The sequence below is a fragment of the Balaenoptera ricei genome, chromosome 9, assembly GCF_028023285.1.
Source record: "Balaenoptera ricei isolate mBalRic1 chromosome 9, mBalRic1.hap2, whole genome shotgun sequence".
In the NCBI taxonomy this organism is placed as follows: domain Eukaryota; kingdom Metazoa; phylum Chordata; class Mammalia; order Artiodactyla; family Balaenopteridae; genus Balaenoptera; species Balaenoptera ricei.
The window spans coordinates 52,954,402-52,975,942 of NC_082647.1; the positions used below are offsets into that span (position 1 = coordinate 52,954,402).

General features: G+C 38.1%; 1 protein-coding gene across 1 annotated transcript in view; it reads right to left on the reverse strand.

Annotated features, from left to right (window-relative positions):
- Positions 1-1,337: 1,337 nt before the first annotated feature.
- FAM221A (family with sequence similarity 221 member A) overlaps positions 1,338-21,541 on the reverse strand; it is a 29,616-nt gene continuing 9,412 nt past the window's right edge. The window contains exons 5-7 of the mRNA XM_059932757.1: positions 17,571-17,678; positions 14,377-14,459; positions 1,338-1,695 (exon numbers count right to left, since the gene is read on the reverse strand). Coding sequence (XP_059788740.1) covers positions 1,627-1,695; positions 14,377-14,459; positions 17,571-17,678 — 260 coding nt within the window. The 3' untranslated portion in view covers positions 1,338-1,626. The remainder of the gene's footprint in view (positions 1,696-14,376; positions 14,460-17,570; positions 17,679-21,541) is intronic.

The following is a 21,541-nucleotide window of genomic DNA, read 5'->3' on the forward strand; positions in this document are numbered from 1 at the left end:
CTGAGGGTTCAATATTTCTCAGTCTCACCAACACATGTCCCCATTGCATGTTTCAGGGTTCCTTTTCCTGTAGGCATGCTAAGTTTGGTGGAGGAAATGATCAAGGCTGTGCATTCAGTTTCCTTTGCAGCCTTGCCACCTTTACTATTAAATTTGGGCTGGAATGTCAGCACAGACAGCCTACATCCGCATGAGATGAGATTTTTCTTGAAAGGTGCTGTTGAGGCACTCTGGTTTCCGCAGCATGCCTTAAGTAGCTAACATGAACCTATGCCATTTTCTTTTTTCAAGGTTTCCAAAGCAGTTAACAATGGCTAAAGAACACCTCCATCTTTATAATTTCCGTTAGTCCCATTCCACAGTAATGTCACTGCTACGGTATAACCTAACACTTCACCTTCCCCCTGCTATTTATGCAAATCCACTACAGTAACTGTGATGCATCTACATGCCAGGGGTTATCACTACCCCGCTTACCACCAGCTATGGGTCTTTATTGTCATCTATTCAATGAATATTGCAGTCACAGAATCCCATCCTGAGGGTTTGCTTTTTAAGGCCATTCCTGATACCCATCATAGCCTGGGTTTACCCCTCACAAAAAAGCAAAGCCTAAGACAAATGTTCAAATACAGGTAAGTATATTTGGGAAGTGATCTGAGGGAACCAGAGGGAGGAGTCAGGGAGTGGAAAAGGGGAAAAGAGAAAGCTAACATAAGGATGTATTATGGGGTTGACCATTGCTATGGGTGACTAGTGCTCAATCCTATTTTCTGAGAAAGATTATAAAAGGCATCTCAGAACTGTCTTCCCAGCAGAAGGAAGGGGAACTATTTATCTATCTATTGGCTTCCACCTCCCATTAGTCAAGTTTGGTCCCAAGGTCATTAACCCACCCGTGTATTTCATACATGTATGATGCAGAGGGGTTCCAGTGGGCATCCCAAGCTACAGTGTCAGAGGATCTTTAGAGAAGACAGCAAGACAAAGTGCCATCAAATGGCTTCCATGTGAAGCTGTCAGAAGCCTGCTTGGAAGTGTTTCACAGCAGTACTGGAGTTAGAGGTGCACCAAGAGAATTTGAAGTGGCACACGGGAGGCATCAATACAGTTAATAAACAATGCATAGTTAACAAAACAACTTAAAAATCATTAGATACCACTAGAAAATGACTATATAATTTTAAAATACACTTTTTTATTTTAAAACAAATCAACATTACAAAGTTTGAAAGATAAAAAAATTAAGGATTTTCATGTAACTATTTTGAATGAAATATATTTGTTCAAAACTCTCAATAACATCTTTAATTTTTAAAATAGCCTGAAAAAGTTAAACTATTATAAACTAAAAATATTTACTGTACTTTAAGCTTTTGGCTAATATAAAAATAACCTCATTTGTTAGGAGAGAGGAAAAGTTTATATAAAGTAATAAATCATGAATTTTGACAAAAGTAATATAAGGTATTTTCACTTAAATAAATTAAGGAAACATTCAAAAAGATATTTTTACACAGAAAAAGAAGTAAATAATTTGAGGAAAAATAAATTGTATTATTATACTTAAATAATTAACACACAAAAGACATATTTGGATGCTGGTTTTAATTTCCCCAGTAGTCTTCATGAAGGTTTTGTAGTTGATGGCAATGGTGCTTTTCCTTTCTGCTTAGCAGCCTTTTCCATTTTTATCTGAAAATTTAAAATATTTGTTGATATAATAATTTGTAAAACATCCTAAAGAAGAAAAAAGGTTGCACATACCTCATTTGGGTTCATGTCTTATTTATCACAGCCATTTTACACAGTTACTTAGCGGTTATTAAGCTGCTAAATACTAAAGCCACAATCTGATTGTTGAAGGGACCTAACTGCATTTTTAAAATATGGTTTGTTGGGGTATGCAAGCTCCCAACTCCTCTCCCTCCTCTGTTTCCTCTCTTCTTCTCTCTCAGAGCCAGGGCGTACTTCAGTAACACCTTAGAGACAGAGAATGGGTCAGAGGGAGGGGGAAGAGGCAGAGAGTCTCATTTACACACACACACACCCCTTCACACGCAGCCCAGCACACGGGAGAGATTTGAGGAGTATTGACTGAACAGAGCACTCACAGAATGAGCACAAAAGCGAGAACCCTGCAGAGAGGGGTCCTGTCAAGGGCTCTGTCTCTATCTCAGTGTGTGAGTGAGCGTGTGTGTGTGTGTGTGTGTGTGTGTGTATCTCAAACACAGTCAAAGAATGACAAAATTTTTTAATTAAAAAAGTAATCAGGGACTTCCCTGGTGGCGCAGTGGTTAAGAATCTGCCTGCCAATGCAGGGACACGGGTTCGAGCCCTGGTCCGGGAAGATCCCACATGCTGTGAAACAACTAAGCCCGTGTGCCACAACTACTAAGCCTGCGCTCTAGAGCCTGCGAGCCACAACTACTGAGCCTGCGTACTGCAATTACTGAAGCCCGCATGCCTAGAGCCCGTGCTCCACAACAGGAGAAGCCGCCACAACTAGAGAACACCTGCATGCAGCAATGAAGACCCAACGCAGCCAAAAATAATAAATAAATTTTTTAAAAAAAGTTATCAAGTACTGTTTGATTTCAACTTTACAAAAACATTTTAACAAAAATAACATATAATGAATATTGCTTTGGAGAAATGATTAATTTTAATTGCCACTAAAGTTAAAAAAAAGAAAAGCTTAAATGCCTAACCTTACATCCAGCCTATGCACATTCCCTACAGCGTTACAGGAATACACCTAATCCAGTTGGATTATCTCTGGAACACATACTGCTTAAAGGACAGTTACCTATAATTCTGATTTCTACATTTCAACAGTTACCTTCCTGAAGGTTGTCCTTCTCCACTGTAACTGAAACAAAGAAGAAGCCTGCATACCCTAAGCAGCAGCCTTCTGATCTTTTAGAAACATATAAACCCCTTCCTTGGGAAAAAAAAAAAAGACTCCATAGAACACAAAACCCACCTTCCTTTTACTGCCACTCACACTCACACACACCAATTCCAAGGCAGCACCACTGCCTTACCCCTGCAAGAGAAGGGGAGAGAAAATATGGGGCATGGTGGGTGGAGGCAAGGCCTCTTACTTCCTAATATGATGGGAATAATACCAAGAAACCAGAAGAGGCCTGGCAAAACCACTCTACCCAATGTCACCAAACTGCAAGTAACCTCCTAAAAATAAAATTGAATGAATCTCACCTCTGTCTCTTACCCATTTTCTCCCTCTCTCTCTCCTCTTTGAGTTGGCTGGGAACCTCATTCAAAAATCATACACTCGGGACTTCCCTTGAGGTCCAGTGGTTAAGATTCCACACTTCCACTGCAGGGCGTACGAGTTCGATCCCTGGTCAGGGAACTAAGATACTGCATGCTGCGTGGCACGGCCAAAAAAATAAATAAAAATCGTACACTCATGTCACTCTTGTACACTGTAAAGGTCAACAGGCCATCTGAAGGACCCCCAAAGAACACTCTGTTCTGAGGCAAAGATTATGGGCCTCGGAGTCAGAAGAACACCTGAATCGTACCTCTACTGTTGATTAACCATCTGAGGCAAGCTACTAACCAACAGTTCTGTCCTTTGTAAAAAAGGTCATCGTAATAGGCACTATGTAATAGGGTCGTTCTAAAGGTTTAAATAAGATTTTATTTATATATATATAAATCTAGGTACTTAATAAGCACTCAAATGCTAGTCCCCTTACTCCTCTCATTTAGGGCCAAGTGTTACATTTGCAGTAACATCAAAAAAGATCAAATATGCTAAACAAACAACAAAAGCCAAAGCAGCGTTTACTCATTTCAAATGGTACTTAGCAAATACATCCACCTAATACAGTGTCCAAAGAGCAAAAACACCTCCTCTTGCTCCTCCTTAATTTTTAATTTTTTAATTTTTTTATACAGCAGGTCCTTATTAGTCATCAATTTTATATACATAAGTGTATACATGTCAATCCCAATCGCCCAATTCATCACACCACCACCACCCCGCAGCTTTCCCTGCTTGGTGTCCATACGTTTGTTCTCTACATCTGTGTCCCAATTTCTGTCCTGCAAACCAGTCCATCTGTACATTTTTCTAGGTTCCACATATATGCGTTAATATACAATGTTTGTTTTGCTCTTTCTGACTTACTTCACTCTGTATGACAGTCTCTAGATCCATCCACGTCTCAACAAATGACCCAACTAGTTCCTTTTTATGGCTGAGTAATATTCCATTGTATATATGTACCACATCTTCTTTATCCATTTGTCTGTCGATGGGCATTTAGGTTGCTTCCATGACCTGGCTACTGAAATAGTGCTGCAAGGAATATTGGGGTGCATGTGTCTTTTTGAATTATGGTTCTCTCTGGGTATATGCCCAGTAGTGGGATTGCTGGATCATATGGTAATTCTATTTTTAGTTTTTTAAGCAACCTCCATACTGTTCTCCATAGTGGCTGTATCAATTTACATTCCCACCAACAGTGCAAGAGGGTTCCCTTTTCTCCACACTCTCTCCAGCATTTGTTATTTGTAGATTTTCTGATGATGCCCATTCTAACTGGTGTGAGGTGATACCTCGTTGTAGGTTTGATTTGCATTTCTCTAATAATTAGTGATGTTGAGCAGCTTTTCATGTGCTTCTTGGCCATCTGTATGTCTTCTCTGGAGAAATGTCTATTTAGGTCTTCTGCCCATTTTTGGATTGGGTTGTTTGTTTTTTAATATTGAGCTGCATGAGTCGTTTATATATTTTGGAGATTGATCCTTTGTCCGTTGATTCATTTGCAAATATTTTCTCCCATTCTGAGGGTTGTCTTTTCATCTTGTTTATGGTTTCCTTTGCTGTGCAAAAGCTTTGAAGTTTCATTAGGTCCCATTTGTTTATATTTGTTTTTATTTCCATTACTCTAGGAGGTGGATCAAAAAATATCTTGCTGTGATTTATGTCAAAGAGTGTTCTTCCTATGTTTTCCTCTAAGAGTTTTACAGTGTCTGGTCTTACATTTAGGTCTCTAATCCATTTTGAGTTTATTTTTGTGTATGCTGTTAAGGAGTGTTCTAATTTCATTCTTTTACATGTAGCTGTCCAGTTTTCCCAGAACCACTTATTGAAGAGGCTGTCTTTTCTCCACTGTATATCCTTGCCTCCTTTGTCATAGATTAGTTGACCATAGGTGCGTGGGTTTCTCTCTGGGCTTTCTATCTTGTTCCATTGATCTATGTTTCTGTTTTTGTGCCAGTACCATATTGTCTTGATTACTGTAGCTTTATAGTATAGTCTGAAGTCAGGGAGTCTGATTCCTCCAGCTCCATTTTTTTCCCTCAAGACTGCTTGGACTATTCGGGGTCTTTTGTGTTTCCATACAAATTGTGAAATTTTTTGTTCTAGTTCTGTGAAAAATGCCAGTGGTAGTTTGATAGGGATTGCATTGAATCTGTAGATTGCTTTGTGTAGTATAGTCATTTTCACAATATTGATTCTTCCAATCCAAGAACATGGTATATCTCTCCATCTGTTGGTATCCTCTTTAATTTCTTTCATCAGTGTCTTATAGTTTTCTGCATACAGGTCTTTTGTCTCCCTAGGTAGGTTTATTCCTAGGTATTTTATTCCTTTTGTTGCAATGGTAAATGGGAGTGTTTCCTTACTTTCTCTTTCGGGTTTTTCATCATTAGTGTATAGGAATGCAAAAGATTTCTGTGCATTAATTTTGTATCCTGCAACTTTACCAAATTCATTGATTAGCTCTAGTAGCTTTCTGGTGGCATCTTTAGGATTCTCTATGTATAGTATCATGTCATCTGCAAACAGTGACAGTTTCACTTCTTCTTTTCCAATTTTATTCCTTTTATTTCTTTTTCTTCTCTGATTGCCATGGCTACGACTTCCAAAACTATGTTGAATAATAGTGGCGAGAGTGGACATCCTTGTCTTGTTCCTGATCTTAGAGGAAATGCTTTCAGTTTTTCACCATTGAGAATGATGTTTCCTGTGGGTTTGTCGTATATGGCCTTTATGATGTTGAGGTAGGTTCCCTCTATGCCCACTTTCTGGAGAGTTTTTATCATAAATGAGTGTTGAATTTTGTTAAAAGCTTTTTCTGCATCTATTGAGATGATCATATGGTTTTCTTTCCTTCAATTTGTTAATATGGTGTATCACATTGATTGATTTGCGTATATTGAAGAATCCTTGCATCCCTGGGATAAATCCCACTTGATCATGGTGTATGATCCTTTTAATGTGTTGTTGGATTCTGTTTGCTAGTATTTTGTTGAGGATTTTTGCATTCATATTCATCAGTGATATTGGTCTGTAATTTTCTATTTTTGTTGTATCTTTGTCTCGTTTTGGTATGAGGGTGATGGTGGCCTCATAGAATGAGTTTCGGAGTGTTCCTTCCTCTGCAATTTTTTGGAGGAGTTTGAGAGGAGGGTTGTTAGCTCTCCTCTAAATGTTTGATAGAATTCACCTGTGAAGCCATCTGGTCCTGGACTTTTGTTTGTTGGAAGATTTTTAATCACAGTTTCAATTTCATTACTTGTGATTAGTCTGTTCATATTTCCTATTTTTTCCTGGTTCAGTCTTGGAAGGTTATACCTTTCTAGAAATTTGTCCATTTCTTCCAGGTTGTCCATTTTATTGGCATAGAGTTGCTTGTAGTAGTCCCTTAGGATGCTTTGTATTTCTGCGGTGTCTGTTGTAACTTCTTCTTTTTCATTTCTAATTTTATTGATTTGAGTCCTCTCCCTCTTTTTCTTGATTATTCTGGCTAATAGTGTATCAAATTGGTTTATCTTCTCAAAGAACCAGCTTTTAGTTTTATTGATCTTTGCTATTGTTTTCTTTGTTTCTATTTCATTTATTTCTGCTCTGGTCTTTATGATTTCTTTCCTTCTTCTAACTTTGGGTTTTCTTTGTTCTTCTTTCTCTAGTTCCTTTAGGTGTAAGGCTTGATTGTTTATTTGAGATTTTTCTTGTTTCTTGAGGTAGGCTTGTATAGCTATAAACTTCCCTCTTAGAACTGCTTTTGCTGCATCCCATAGGTTTTGGATCGTCGTGTTTTCATTGTCATTTGTCTCTAGGTATTTTTTTATTTCCTCTTTGATTTCTTCAGTGATCTCTTGGTTATTTAGTAATGTACTGTTAAGCCTCCATGTGTTTGTGTTTTTTACGGTTTTTTCCCTGTAATTCATTTCTAATCTCATAGCGTTGTGGTCAGAAAACATGCTTGATATGATTTCAATTTTCTTAAATTTACTGAGGCTTGATTTGTGACCCAAGATGTGATCTCTCCTGGAGAATGTTCCATGCGTACTTGAGAAGAAAGTATAATCTGCTGTTTTGGGATGGACTGTCCTATAAATATCAATTAAATCTATCTGGCCTATTGTGTCATTTAAAGCTTCTGTTTCCTTATTAATTTTCTGTTTGGATGCTCTGTCCATTGGTGTAAGTGAGGTGTTAAAGTCCCCCACTATTACTGTGTTACTGTCGATTTCCTCTTTCATAGCTGTTAGCAGTTGCCTTATGTATTGAGGTGCTCCTATGTTGGGTGCATATATATTTATAATTGTTATATCTTCTTCTTGGATTGACCCCTTGATCATTACGTAGTGTCCTTCCTTGTCTCTTGTAACATTCTTTATTTTAAAGTCTATTTTATCTGATATGAGTATTGCTACTCCAGCTTTATTTTGATTTCCATTTGCATGGAATATCTTTTTCCATCCCCTTACTTTCAGTCTGAATGTGTCCCTAGGTCTGAAGTGGGTCTCTTGTCCTGTTTTTGTATCCATTCAGCAAGCCTGTGTCTTTTGGTTTGAGCATTTAATCCATTCACGTTTAAGGTAATTATCGATATGTATGTTCCTATGACCATTTTCTTAATTGTTTTGGGTTTGTTTTTGTAGGTCCTTTTCTTCTCTTGTGTTTCACACTTAGAGAAGTTCCTTTAGCATTTTTTTGTAGAGCTGGTTTGGTGGTGCTGAATTCTCTTAGCTTTTGCTTGTCTGTAAAGCTGTTCATTTCTCCATCAAATCTGAATGAGATCCTTGCTGGGTAGAGTAATCTTGGTTGTAGGTTCTTCCCTTTCATCACTTTCAGTATATCATGCCACTCCCTTCTGGCTTGTAGAGTTTCTGCTGAGAAATCAGCTGTTAACCTTATGGGAGTTCCCTTGTATGTTATTTGTTGTTTTTCCCTTGCTGATTTCAATAATTTTTCTTTGTCTTTAATTTTTCCCAGTTTGATTACTATGTGTCTCAGCGTGTTTCTCCTTGGGTTTATCCTGTATGGGTCTCTCTTCGCTTCCTGGAGTTGGGTAGCTATTTCCTTTCCCATGTTAGGTAAGTTTTTGACTATAATCTCTTTGAATATTTTCTCCGGTCCTTTCTCTCTCTCTTCTCCTTCTGGGACCCCTATAATGCAAATATTGTTGCGTTTAATGTTGTCCCAGAGGTCTCTTAGGCTGTCTTCATTTCTTTTCATTCTTTTTTCTTTATTCTGTTCCGCAGCAGCGAGTTCCACCATTCTGTCTTCCAGGTCACTTATCCGTTCTTCTGCCTCAGTTATTCTGCTATTGCTTCCTTCTAGTGGAGTTTTCATTTCAGTTATTGTATTGTTCATCTCTGTTTGTTTGTTCTTTAATTCTTCGAGGTCTTTGTTAAACATTTCTTGCATCTTCTCGATCTTTGCCTCCGTTCTTTTTCCGAGGTCCTGGATCATCTTCACTATCATTATTCTGAATTCTTTTTCTGGAAGGTTGCCAATCTCCACTTCATTTAGTTGATTTTCTGGGGTTTTATCTTGTTCCTTCATCTGGTACATAGCCCTCTGCCTTTTCATCTTGTCTATCTTTCTGTGAATGTGGTTTTTGTTCCACAGGCTGCAGGACTGTAGTTCTTCTTGCTTCTGCTGTCTGCCCTCTCCCTAAATTTTTTTTTTTTAATTTCCTGGCATTAACACAGTGTCTTGCACCTAGCTGACCTTTAATAATTGTTTCCTTAATAAAATTCTCCTTTCTTGAGGAAAAGAGACCAAAGGCCATCCACGATGGAAGAATATAATTTGACCTGATATATTACAGAAGCTAAGAAGCAACTCTTTAATAATATGTAAAGGTAGTTAGTAAACTATGTTACCACAAAGGCTTCAATTATCAAAACCAACTCACACTAATCATAGATTCTTCCCCACACCCAGTGATACCAATGAGTAGCAAAGGATACAAGCAAAACCAGATTCAGATGTAGCACTGCTTTCTAAAGGGGCCCTGAACCCATCAGACTTAGTTTCCTAATCATCCTTTTTCCCTCAGTGGTGCCTGTCGTAGTTTTTTGGAGTAAACGATGAGTACTAACAACGTGTCTGATACACGTCAGCTCAGAGGAAGTTGTTTAGGTTTGATTTTCTTAGTTTTTATAATCCATTCATCACACAGGCTGGAGAGGTTATAAGCTGTATCTCATCAATCCATAAATCACACAGGCTGAAGAGTTATAAACCACATCCCATAAATCCATAAATTCTAGGTCTATTTATAATAAGCAGTCTGGATGGGCCGGGTATATCCCCTAAAACATTCACAGATAAGAACTACCCCCTTTACCTTGCCACAAGCAAATACCATCAGCATGTTTTTCAAGGCAGTTAACATTACCCAAGCTCCTGGAGGAGGGAAGGAAGGAGTTCTAGAACCCTGTCCCTCATAAGCCTATGAGGAAAAACTAAAGTTCAGCTGTGAATGTGTGTGTTCTAAGAACACAGACTGATTTGATTAAAAGTCTATCCTTGATGATGCTGCAAAAATAGCCTCTTCTTTCCTCACTCTATTTCATCCTCCCCGTGAAATTCTACCACCACCTCTTTCTCTTAGTTCAGAGCTTTCCAAAAGAACTTTCTGCACTGCCCAACAACGTAGCCACTAGCCACATGTGGCTACTGAGCCCCTGAAACATGGATAGTGTGACTGAGGAAATAATTTTTAATTTATTTAAATTTAGACATATATAGCCACATATGATGAATGGCTATAGCACAGACAATATTTATCACTGCAGTGATAAATAGACAGTTCTATTTTCTAGTTCTGCCTTAAATAATATCCAAATCACTGCAGAAAGTTCTACTTTCTAGCTCTGCCTTAAGTCATACCAAACACTCTCCCCCTTTACTTTAAAATTCTTCAATAGGAAAGACATGCTAATCTCTCTGTCCCCTACTCACTTCCTCTGCTCTTGGATGGTGAATTTATTTAATGGTCTCCTTTTTCCACACCTTTAGTTACTCAACAAGCTCTTGTTTAAGAGTTGTAGAGAATATAACAAAAAGTGATGAGTGTCTTTACTTTCATGGCACTTACTACCTAGTCAGAGAGACAATGAATGCCCACAAAGCAACTATAAAATAATCCTAAGGAAAGCACTTTGGGGAATGTATCATATGGCTGGATATAATCCCCCATGCCTCATCAAGCCAGCATACCCTCACCTGGCAATAAACAAGAATAAAACAAAACTTTCAGATATGAACACTGACATGAAACACATCACATGTGTAAGTAGATGACATGTGTGAAAGCAAATATCAATTATACCTGTATTGGGTTAGATTAACCAAGATGGCGGAGTAGAAGGACGTGCTGTCACTCCCTCTTGCGAGAGCACCAGAATCACAACTGACTGCTGGACCATCATTGACAGGAAGACCCTGGACTTCACCAAGGAGGATACCCCACGTCCAAGGACAGAGGAGAAGCCACAGTGAGACGGTAGGAGGGGCGCAAGCAGAGTAAAATCAAACCCCGTAACTGCTGGGTGGGTGACTCACAGACTGGCGAACACTTATACCACAGAAGTCCACCCACTGGAGTAAAGGTTCTGAGCCCCACGTCAGGCTTCCCAACCTGGGGGTCAGGCAACGGGAGGAGGAATTCCTAGAGAATCAGACTTTGAAGCCTAGTGGGAATTGGATTGCAGGACTTTGACGGGACTGGGGGAAACAGAGACCCCACTCTTGGAGGGCACACACAAAGTAATGTGTGCATCAGGACCCAGGGGAAGGAGCAGTGAGCCTGGGGGAGACTGAACCAGACCTACCTGCTGGTGTTGGGGGGTCTCCTGCAGAGGCGAGTGGTGGCTCTGTTTCACCGTGGGGATAAGGACACTGGCAGCAGAGGTTCTGGGAAGTTCTCCTTGGCGTGAGCCCTCCCAGAGTCTGCCATTAACCCCACCAAAGAGCACGGGTAGGCTCCAGTGTTGGGTTGCCTCAGGCAAAACAGCCAACAGGGAGGGAACCCAGCCCCACCCATCAACAGTCAAGTGGATTAAGGTTTTACTGAGCTCTGACCGCCACAGCAACAGTCAGCTCTACCCACCACCAGAGCCTCCCATCAAGCCTCTTAGATAGCCTCAACCACCAGAGGGCAGACAACAGAAGCAAGAAAAACTATAATCCTGCAGCCTGTGGACCAAAAACCACAGTTACAGAAAGATAGAGAAGATGAAAAGGCAGAGGGCTATGTACCAGATGAAGGAACAAGAAAAAACCCCAGAAAAACAACTAAATGAAGTGGAGATAGGCAACCTTCCAGAAAAAGAATTCAGAATAATGATAGTGAAGATGATCCAGGACCTTGGAATAAGAATGGAGGCAAAGATTGAGAAGATGCAAGAAATGATTAACAAAGACCTAGAAGAATTAAAGAACAAACAAACAGAGATGACCAATACAATAACTGAAATGAAAACTACACTAGAAGGAATCAATAGCAGAATAACTGAGGCAGAAGAACGGATAAGTGACCTGGAAGACAGAATGATGGAATTCACTGCTGCGGAACAGACTAAAGAAAAAAGAATGAAAAGAAATGAAGACAGCCTAAGAGACCTCTGGGACAACATTAAACGCAACAACATTCGCATTATAGGGGTCCCAGAAGGAGAAGAGAGAGAGAAAGGACCAGAGAAAATATTTGAAGAGATTATAGTCGAAAACTTCCCTAACATGGGAAAGGAAATAGCCACCCAAGTCCAGGAAGCGCAGAGAGTCCCATACAGGATAAACCCAAGGAGAAACACGCCGAGACACATAGTAATCAAAGTGGCAAAAATTAAAGACAAAGAAAAATTATTGAAAGCAGCAAGGGAAAAACGACAAATAACATACAAGGGAACTCCCATAAGGTTAACAGCTGATTTCTCAGCAGAAACTCTGCAAGCCAGAAGGGAGTGGCATGATATACTTAAAGTGATGAAAGGGAAGAACCTACAACCAAGATTACTCTACCCGGCAAGGATCTCATTTAGATTTGATGGAGAAATCAAAAGCTTTACAGACAAGCAAAAGCTAAGAGAATTCAGCACCACCAAACCAGCTCTACAACAAATGCTAAAGGAACTTCTCTAAGTGGGAAACACAAGAGAAGAAAAGGACCTACAAAAACAAACCCAAAACAATTAAGAAAATGGTCATAGGAACATACATAGCGATAATTACCTTAAACGTGAATGGATTAAATGCCCCAACCAAAAGACATAGACTGGCTGAATGGATACAAAAACAAGACCCATATATATGCTGTCTACAAGAGACCCACTTTAGACCTAGGGACACATACAGACTGAAAGTGATGGGATGGAAAAAGATATTCCATGCAAATGGAAATCAAAAGAAAGCTGGAGTAGCTATACTCATATCAGATAAAATAGACTTTAAATTAAAGAATGTTACAAGAGACAAGGAAGGACACTACATAATGATCCAGGGATCAATCCAAGAAGAAGATATAACAATTATAAATATATATGCACCCAACATAGGAGCACCTCAATACATAAGGCAACTGCTAACAGCTATAAAAGAGGAAATCGACAGTAACACAATAATAGTGGGGGACTTTAACACCTCACTTACACCAATGGACAGATCATCCAAAATGAAAATAAATAAGGAAACAGAAGCTTTAAATGACACAATAGACCAGATAGATTTAATTGATATATATCGGACATTCCATCCAAAAACAGCAGATTACACGTTCTTCTCAAGTGCGCACGGAACATTCTCCAAGATAGATCACATCTTGGGTCACAAATCAAGCCTCAGTAAATTTAAGAAAATTGAAATCATATCAAGCATCTTTTCTGACCACAACGCTATGAGATTAGAAATGAATTACAGGGAAAAAAACGTAAAAAGGACAAACACATGGAGGCTAAACAATACGTTACTAAATAACCAAGAGATCACTGAAGAAATCAAAGAGGAAATCAAAAAATACCTAGAGACAAATGACAATGAAAACACGACGACCCAAAACCTATGGGATGCAGCAAAAGCAGTTCTAAGAGGGAAGTTTATAGCTATACAAGCCTACCTAAAGAAACAATTATACCTGTATTTATCTTTTCAATTTTCCATAAATATTTATTGAAAACATCTTATGTACAAGGCACTGTACTTACTTCTGGGGAAAATACAGATAATAAAATATACTATACTTATCCCCAAGGAGTTTATGGTGTGGCGGTGAACTGATGAAAATTATCATTACTGAAAGCAGGGAACACATCAACACTGCAGTTGTTGAGCCCTGAAAATTGTTAAAATATGTTTATGTTTAGTGTACTGCTTCTTAAAGGCTATTGGGTAATTCTAACTTGAGTCTGCCTATACCTAGAAGCCACTAAGGAGAAGAAATACTATACCTTAAGAATTCAATATACAGGGACTTCCCTGGTGGCACAGTGGTTAAGAATTCGCCTGCCAATGCAGGGGACATGGGTTCGATCCCTGGTCCAGGAAGATCCCACGTGTCATGGAACTAAGCCTGTGCACCACAACTACTGAGCCTGCGCTCTAGAGCCCACGAGCCACAACTACTGAGCCCACATGCCACAAATACTGAAGCCCATGTGCCTAGAGCCCGTGCTCTGCAACAAGGGAAGCCACCGCAATGAGAAGCCCGCGCACCACAACAAAGAGTAGGCCCCACTCACTGCAACTAGAGAAAGCCCACGCGCAGCAACGAAGACCCAACACAGCCAAAAATAAATAAATTAGTTAATTTAAAAAAAAGAATTCAATATATATATAATTTACAAATCTGCTCAGGTTGATGTTTATTATTGACAATTTTATGTGTATATTTAGTCAATCTTGATGACCTCCATAAATTATCATATTCATTAGTCCTGTTTCTCTCTGAATTGTTCTAAATAAGCCTCAAGCCCTAACACTAGCTATAAGCAGACGTTATAATTTTGAATGATGATCCACAATCAATATATAGTTGTTCTACAGTGTCTCTGTTACAAGTAAATGCTTAATGTAAGCAGATTTTCCTACAGACTTACCCTTTCCTGGTATCGTCTTTCAAAGAAAGCCATATCATCCTCTTCAGGTTTCCTTAAGGAAGGAACTTGACTGCTTGTACCTACTAATAAGGAAAAAAAAAAAATCTAAGTACAGTTGACCCTTGAACAACATGGGTTTGCACTGTGTATCCACTTATACTCAGATTTTTTTCAATAAATACCTACTACACTACTGCATGCTCCTAGGTTGGTTGAATCTGCAGATGTGGAGGAACCATGGATACAGAGGGACTGTGGTTACAGAGGCCTAGCTATAAACTTATACGAGGATTTTTCAACTGCACTGGGGTGGGGGTCCCTAACCCAGCTGTGTTGTTCAAGAGTCAACTGTATTCATATAATTATAAATTCTTCTGAAATAAAAAACAGAAAAAAAACTTTCCTCCTACTGAGTGATTATTTTGTGTTTTTCAAACCAGAAGTGATCTAAATGAATCATTGATCCTACTCCCTCTTTTTCAGAAAGCAGGGCATCATAAGACAAAAGTAATGTTCATTGGTAAACATTCTCCAAATATTCAAGTGGTTCATATTAAATAACACCATATAGCTATTTCACATCAGAACTCACTCAGCTTTGTTCAACTACTTTTTACATTTTATAGCTAGAAATTCACGTAACACTGTAACAGATAATGCACAGAAGTAACTATTGAAGGTTTGCACTATGGTCTGAATGTTTGTGTTCATGCCCCCTCCCCGACCACCCAAAATTCATATGTTGAAATCCTAATGCCCAATGTGATGGTCCTAGGAGGTGGGGCCTTTGGGAGGTACTTAGATCATGAGGGGGGAGCGCTCACAAACGGGATTAGTGTTCTTATAAAAGAGACCCCATAGAGAGTCCTCAACCCTTCTACCATGTGAGGACACAAGGAGAAGGCACTGGCTGTGAATCAGGAAGAGCGCTGTCACCAGAACGCAACCATGCTGGCACCTTTATCTGGGACTTCCCCACCTCCAGAACTGTGAGAAATAAGTTTCTGCTGTTTATAAGCAACCCAGTCTATGGTATTTTGTTACAGCCACCTGAACAGTCTAAGAGAGTTTGTATAGTCAACCAAAAGTGATGCTATTTCCTGCTTTGAAATTTTTCAAAACTAAAATAATTTTAACCATTTCCATGGTATTCACTTTTTTTAACCTTGTCAAGAACTAGTTTATGTACCGAAAGGAATTTAAAATCGCTTCAGGAAGGAAAATCTGGTTTTCCTTGTAGGTAAATCAAGCACCTAATTCCATGGAAAAGTTCACCTTCATTTCAGGTGAATGTCTTGGTTGGGTCCCTTCACATCCAAAATAGAATATCAACCTGAACACCTGTTCTTATTTTTAAAGCATATGAATTCACCCTCAACCAGCAACATAAAAATCATGTAACTCCAGATGATGACCACAGAGTATAACCACACTGCCAACAACTACCTAATACAAATCTTCTTGAGAAAAACAAGAATAATTGCTTAGAATATATGCTCTCTATCCATTCGTCTGTAAACCCTGGGTCTTTCCCTGGATCACGCTGGACCATCTGAGCTAAGTTTCTTGCAGAATCACCTTCACTGAGTTACATTTTAATAAATGGTATGTTACCATTTATCTGGTAAAATGGGATATTACCACTTTTATCAAAGGTAAGTATCAGAATTAACCAACCAGAGGCTGCATTTGCTGAAAAAAAGTTTTTAAGAACCTTGGGCTACTGCATCATTGAGGGTCACTACATAAATATCTTTAAAATTCAGCATTGGGGGGCTTCCCTGGTAGCACAGTGGTTAAGAATCCACCTGCCAATGTAGGGGACACAGGTTCGATCCCTGGCCCCAGAAAATCCCACATGCCGCGGAGCGACAAAGCTCGTGCGCTACAACTACTGAGCCTGCGCTCTAGAGCCCACGTACCACAGCTACTGAAGCCCACGTGCCTAGAGCCCGTGCTCCTAACAAGAGAAGCCACCGCAATGAGAAGCCCACGCACCACAACCAAGAGTAGCCCCCGCTCTCCACAACTAGAGAAAGCCCGTGCGCAGCAACGAAGACCCAACGCAGCCAAAAATAAAAACAAATAAATAAATAAATTTATAAAAAAAAATCCAGCACTGGTACAACTTTCATGTGCACCGAGGAATTCATGGCTCCTCCTTTCTAATAAGGAAAAGTATTTAACTGATCTCACCTTCCTTTTTGTACCTTGGCTACCACTACAACTCAGTCAAAACTGCAGCTTAATGTAATAGTTACATCAACTTTGAAAGTTGACACAACTCACAGATATAGAGAATGAACTAGTGGTCAGCAGTGGGAAGAGGGAAGTTGGGGAGGGGCAAGATAGGGGAAGGGGATTAAGAGATAGAAACTACTACATATAAATAAGCTACAAGGATATATCGTACAGCATAGGAAATATAGCCAATATTTTATAATAACTTTAAATAGAGTATAATCTATACAAATTCTGAATCACTATGTTGTATACCTGAAAGGAATATAATACTGTAAATTGACTATACCTCACTAAAAAAAAAGTGACACAATTGTGTCCCTTTCTTTTGTTTTGATTTCTTACTTCTACCTACACTTTATAATTACTTCATTGTGCAAATCCCTTGTGCAAAAAGTCAGTGTACATGAAAAGGTTGTATGAAAACACAAATAAATCAAAGAAAATTCTCATTTCAGAATATTTTAAAATATTAAATACATCATAAATCATACAAATTCCTTCTTCGTTTTTATTCTTGTTTTCCATAAAGGAAACAGAATACTTAAAAATGTATAAAAATGAACTTTATTCATTTTTATGTGCAATTTATAAATGGTAAAACCTTGCTAATCTATAATTATCAAGGGATTACACCTTGTTTGGGAGAGCCTAAAGGATCAAGGCAATTAGTCCACTAGAGGGCTCTCTTATTCAGATCAAAGCAATAACATGTACCAGAATAAGGTTTTAAAACTCCAAATTTTTGTATTATCAGAATCCTCATAATTCCAAGATTTAACAAATTTTCCCTATTAAAATGAAGACTCTTGCTTTTTCTCAGTGCCTGGCCAATATAAAAGTGAAATGATAATCAAATTGTGGTAATACTGGAAAAAAAGAGTAATCTGGAAAATGTATCAATCTATATTCTTTACTACATCCAAAAATATTTCTCAATTTAATTTCATTACCATCTGTTAGTGTTTCTGGAGAAGAGCTAGATGATGCTTGAAATGCTTTTAGAAATGGGTGGTCCATGGCTGTAACTGGAGAGTCTAAAAATTCAACTGAAGGTGCACCTGAGAACAAAATATGTGAAGAATGAAAATTAAATCTTTATTTGTTAGAATACAAAGAAGTTATTTCAAATGTGAAATAAATTAGAACCCCAAGCAGAATCATTAGAAAAATCCTTTATGTACAATGAAAATTTTTGTTTATATAAATTTTTGCCATATAAAGTAAAGGCAAATGGATAAAAGTACTTCTGCATTTCTCAGAGACCTTCTCACAGGAAAAAAAAAAATGCACGAATGTAACTGTATGTCAGCAAAGAAGTATAAGACCTTAACATAATCACAAAACATTATCAAAAGCAAGACACTCAGAATTTAAAAACCTCTAGTTGAAGAGGATAGAATAAGTGTATTTTTCCTCTATTCCTCACTGGGAAACCATCTAGAAACAAAATATGAAAAAATAAAGAAAACTTCTTCAATGAAATGAGGAAACAATCACAATCCTAAACCACAAACTACAAAGACCAACTGCTACATTCACTTTTGGACCGAAAGGAAGGAAGCTGCAGAAAAAATTAATAAGTCCTCTATTTCTTCACAAACCACCCCTCCCCCACATGCCTACCCCCATCCACAGGTAGAGAGAAGGAAATAAACTCTCAGTCCTTTCCTATAAAGTGAATAGTGTGGGACAATTGCTCAGCCTTTCAGATTCCTGCACCCCTCCTTCCCCAGCTCCTCCCTCTTGTGACCTGTGGGAAGATCAGAGAAGGGGGCTCAGGTCCAGCCAGGTCCTTGTGTGTTCTCTGGTTGCTGTGTGCACTACTGATCTCAAATGCTAAAGGCTGGCCTAAGTTGCAATTTAGTCTCTCAGCTTGGTAGGGCCTGGTAGCCTCACACACTCTCACTAGAAGTACAGACCTCTCAGCTGCCTGCCACTTTTTCTACCGAATCCCCCAGAGCTCAGGGCAACCACATGTAGCTCTGCTCTGCAGTCACCTTTGCCCCTTGCTATGAAGAGATGCTATGGCAGGCCCACTGCCTCACAGCTCACCTGCCTTCCAAGCACCCCACAGGAGCTGGGAATTACTACAGGCTCCTTCAGTATCACAAAGGAACAAATTCCAGCAAAAGATCATCTCTGTCCAGGACTCTACATGGCTAATGGAGCAGACGTCCCTCTTCTCCAGGCTCCCCTACATCTAAAATCAAGACAAAAACATCTTATGTTTCCTCTCCTCGTTCTCATCTTTCTTCACCCCACCTTCCAGCAGGGGCCAGAAGGAAAAGTTCTTTTTTCTTTATATTATAAAGATACTTAAGTGATAAAATACCAGAAGTCACAAAAAGGCAAAGATGCCAGCTACTACCACTATTACTTAGCATTGTTCTGAAAGTACCAGTCATTCTGATTAGTCAAAGAGTAAGAAGAGTCATAAATATTGGAAAGGAAGAAGCAAAACTATCATTACAGTTGACCTTTGAACTGTGCAGGGGTTAAGGGTGCCAACCCTTCACTCAGTCAAAATCCACATATAACTTTACAGCCAGCCTTCCATATCCACGGTTCCACACCTGCAGATTCAACCAGCTACAGATTGTATAGTATCATAGTGTTTGCTACTGAAAAAAAATCCATGTATAAATGGGCCCTCGCAGTTCAAAGCCCTGTTGTTCAAGGGTCAACTGTATATGCAAAATCAACTAAAGATTTACATTTAAAATCTTAAGATTAAGTAATAATGACTGGTAACAAAAGCAGCATACAACATTTCCTTTTTCAAAAACAAACAATAATCAGCTAGAAAATATAAAGGAAGGGAAAAATCCATATATGATAGCTATAAAAAAGATGAAATATCTAGAAATAAAATTAAGAATTGTGCAGGACTTTCATGAAGGTAACTTCAGAATTCCACTAAGCTACACAGAAGAAGACAAAGAAATGAAGAGACTCAATATTTTAAAACAGCAAATCTTCCTATATTAATCTACATATTCAACTAAAATAATAGAATGTTTTGTAATAATAGAATGTTTTTAAAAAATAATGCCAAAGGTCTGAAAGAATTAAAAGGGAAGAATAGGTCAGGAAAATTCTAAAGTAAAAAAATGAAGTCATACATATTAATTTATTATAAAGCTGTAGTAATGAAAACAATATGGTAGTTGCACAGAAATAGACAATAATGAGGCTGACTAATGAGCCCAGAACAATTTTTGGGTTGAACCCAGTCCTACCACTTACTAGCTGAATAACACAGAACAAGATGTTTTACTACTCTGTGCTGAGTTTCCTCATCTGCAAAAAGGATTAATAATAGCACCTAACTCAGAGTTGCTGTGAGGATTAAATGAGGTAATAGATATAAAGAGGCTGGAACAAGGCTCGCAGTACAAAGTCGTAATTATCATCAACAACATCATTACCATCATTTTTTGTTTGCCACTGATAACTGGGTTTTCTGTTAACTGTTGCATGAGCCTAATACAATCATGTATCCATAAAAATTGAAAAAGGATTTATTTATGGAATTTAACAAGCTAGTTATAAAATAACCTAGAAGAGAAAATGCACAAATATATCAAGACAACCCTGAAAAACGAACACAAACAGGAAGAATTTACCATACCAATTATCAAAGCACACTATGAAGAACAATAATTAAAAATACGAAATATTGGCACAAAGTATGCAATTAGGCCAATGGCACAAAATAGAAAGTATGATAGAATATGGTAAAGGTAAAGTTTCAAATTATTTGGGAAGAATGGTGTTTGTATAACTTGCCATTGATTTGGACAAAAACGGAGGTTATACACACCTCACACTTTCACAAAAAATAAATTCCAGATACATAAGAAAGCTAAACATAAAAGCAAAAAAATTAAGCATTAAAGTAAAGTGAAGGAGAACATATTTATAAAATTACAGTAGGGATGGTCTGCTTCCTACATTTAAAAACTGTAAAACAACAACAATAAGAAGTAAAAAACCCAAAAGACAAATGACATATTGGAAGAAAATATCTGCAAAATAAATACAAAGGATTAGTATACAGAATATATAAGAAGACTTCTTATAAATCAATGAGAAAATATAAAAACATAAAAATGAGCAAAGTATATGGACAGACAATTCACAGAAAGTAAAACGGCCACTAAATATAAGAAGACTCTCATCTCACTAATAACGAGGGAAATCAACTGAACTGAAACAATGATAACATTTTCACACATTAGACTGGCAAAAAAACTAAGTTTAATGACATCAATGATCAGCATAAATGTTTGGAAATAGGTAAGCTAAAACATCACTAAAGGAAGTATAAACAAGTACAGCATTTTTGGAGGGCAATTCGGCAGAATGTATTACAATTTCACATGTGCACACTCTTCAACCCAACAATTCTGCTTCTCTCCATCGGCCTTAGAGACAAATTCACATAGTACACAAGGAAGCAAGTTCAAGGATTTGGGGGGCACGATGTTTGTAAAGGCAAAAAAATAAAATGGAAACAATCTAAATGCCATGAACAAGGAAATGGTTCAGATAAACTGATGTATATCTATAGTGTGGAATACTATGAAGCAGTTAAAAAATAAGTAGATTTGTATGTCCTGATATAAATAGGCCTTCAAAAATTATTCTAAGTTTAAAAAAAAGTAAACTATAAAAATGTACGTTAAAAAGAGAATACAAATCAATTAATGACAGCAAATCACCCTCTAGGAAAGAATCTGGGGTTAAGAAAAGCGTTCAAGGGGGACTTGTTTGAATCTTTTTTAACAAGAAAGTATTCATTTATGGTTTTGTAGTCTTTGTAATGAAAAAAATAAAAGTAATACATGCTTTTTATGAAAAAAAAATCCATACACATAGAAGTATTTAAAGTAGATAGGAACCATAGTTCTTTTCCCCA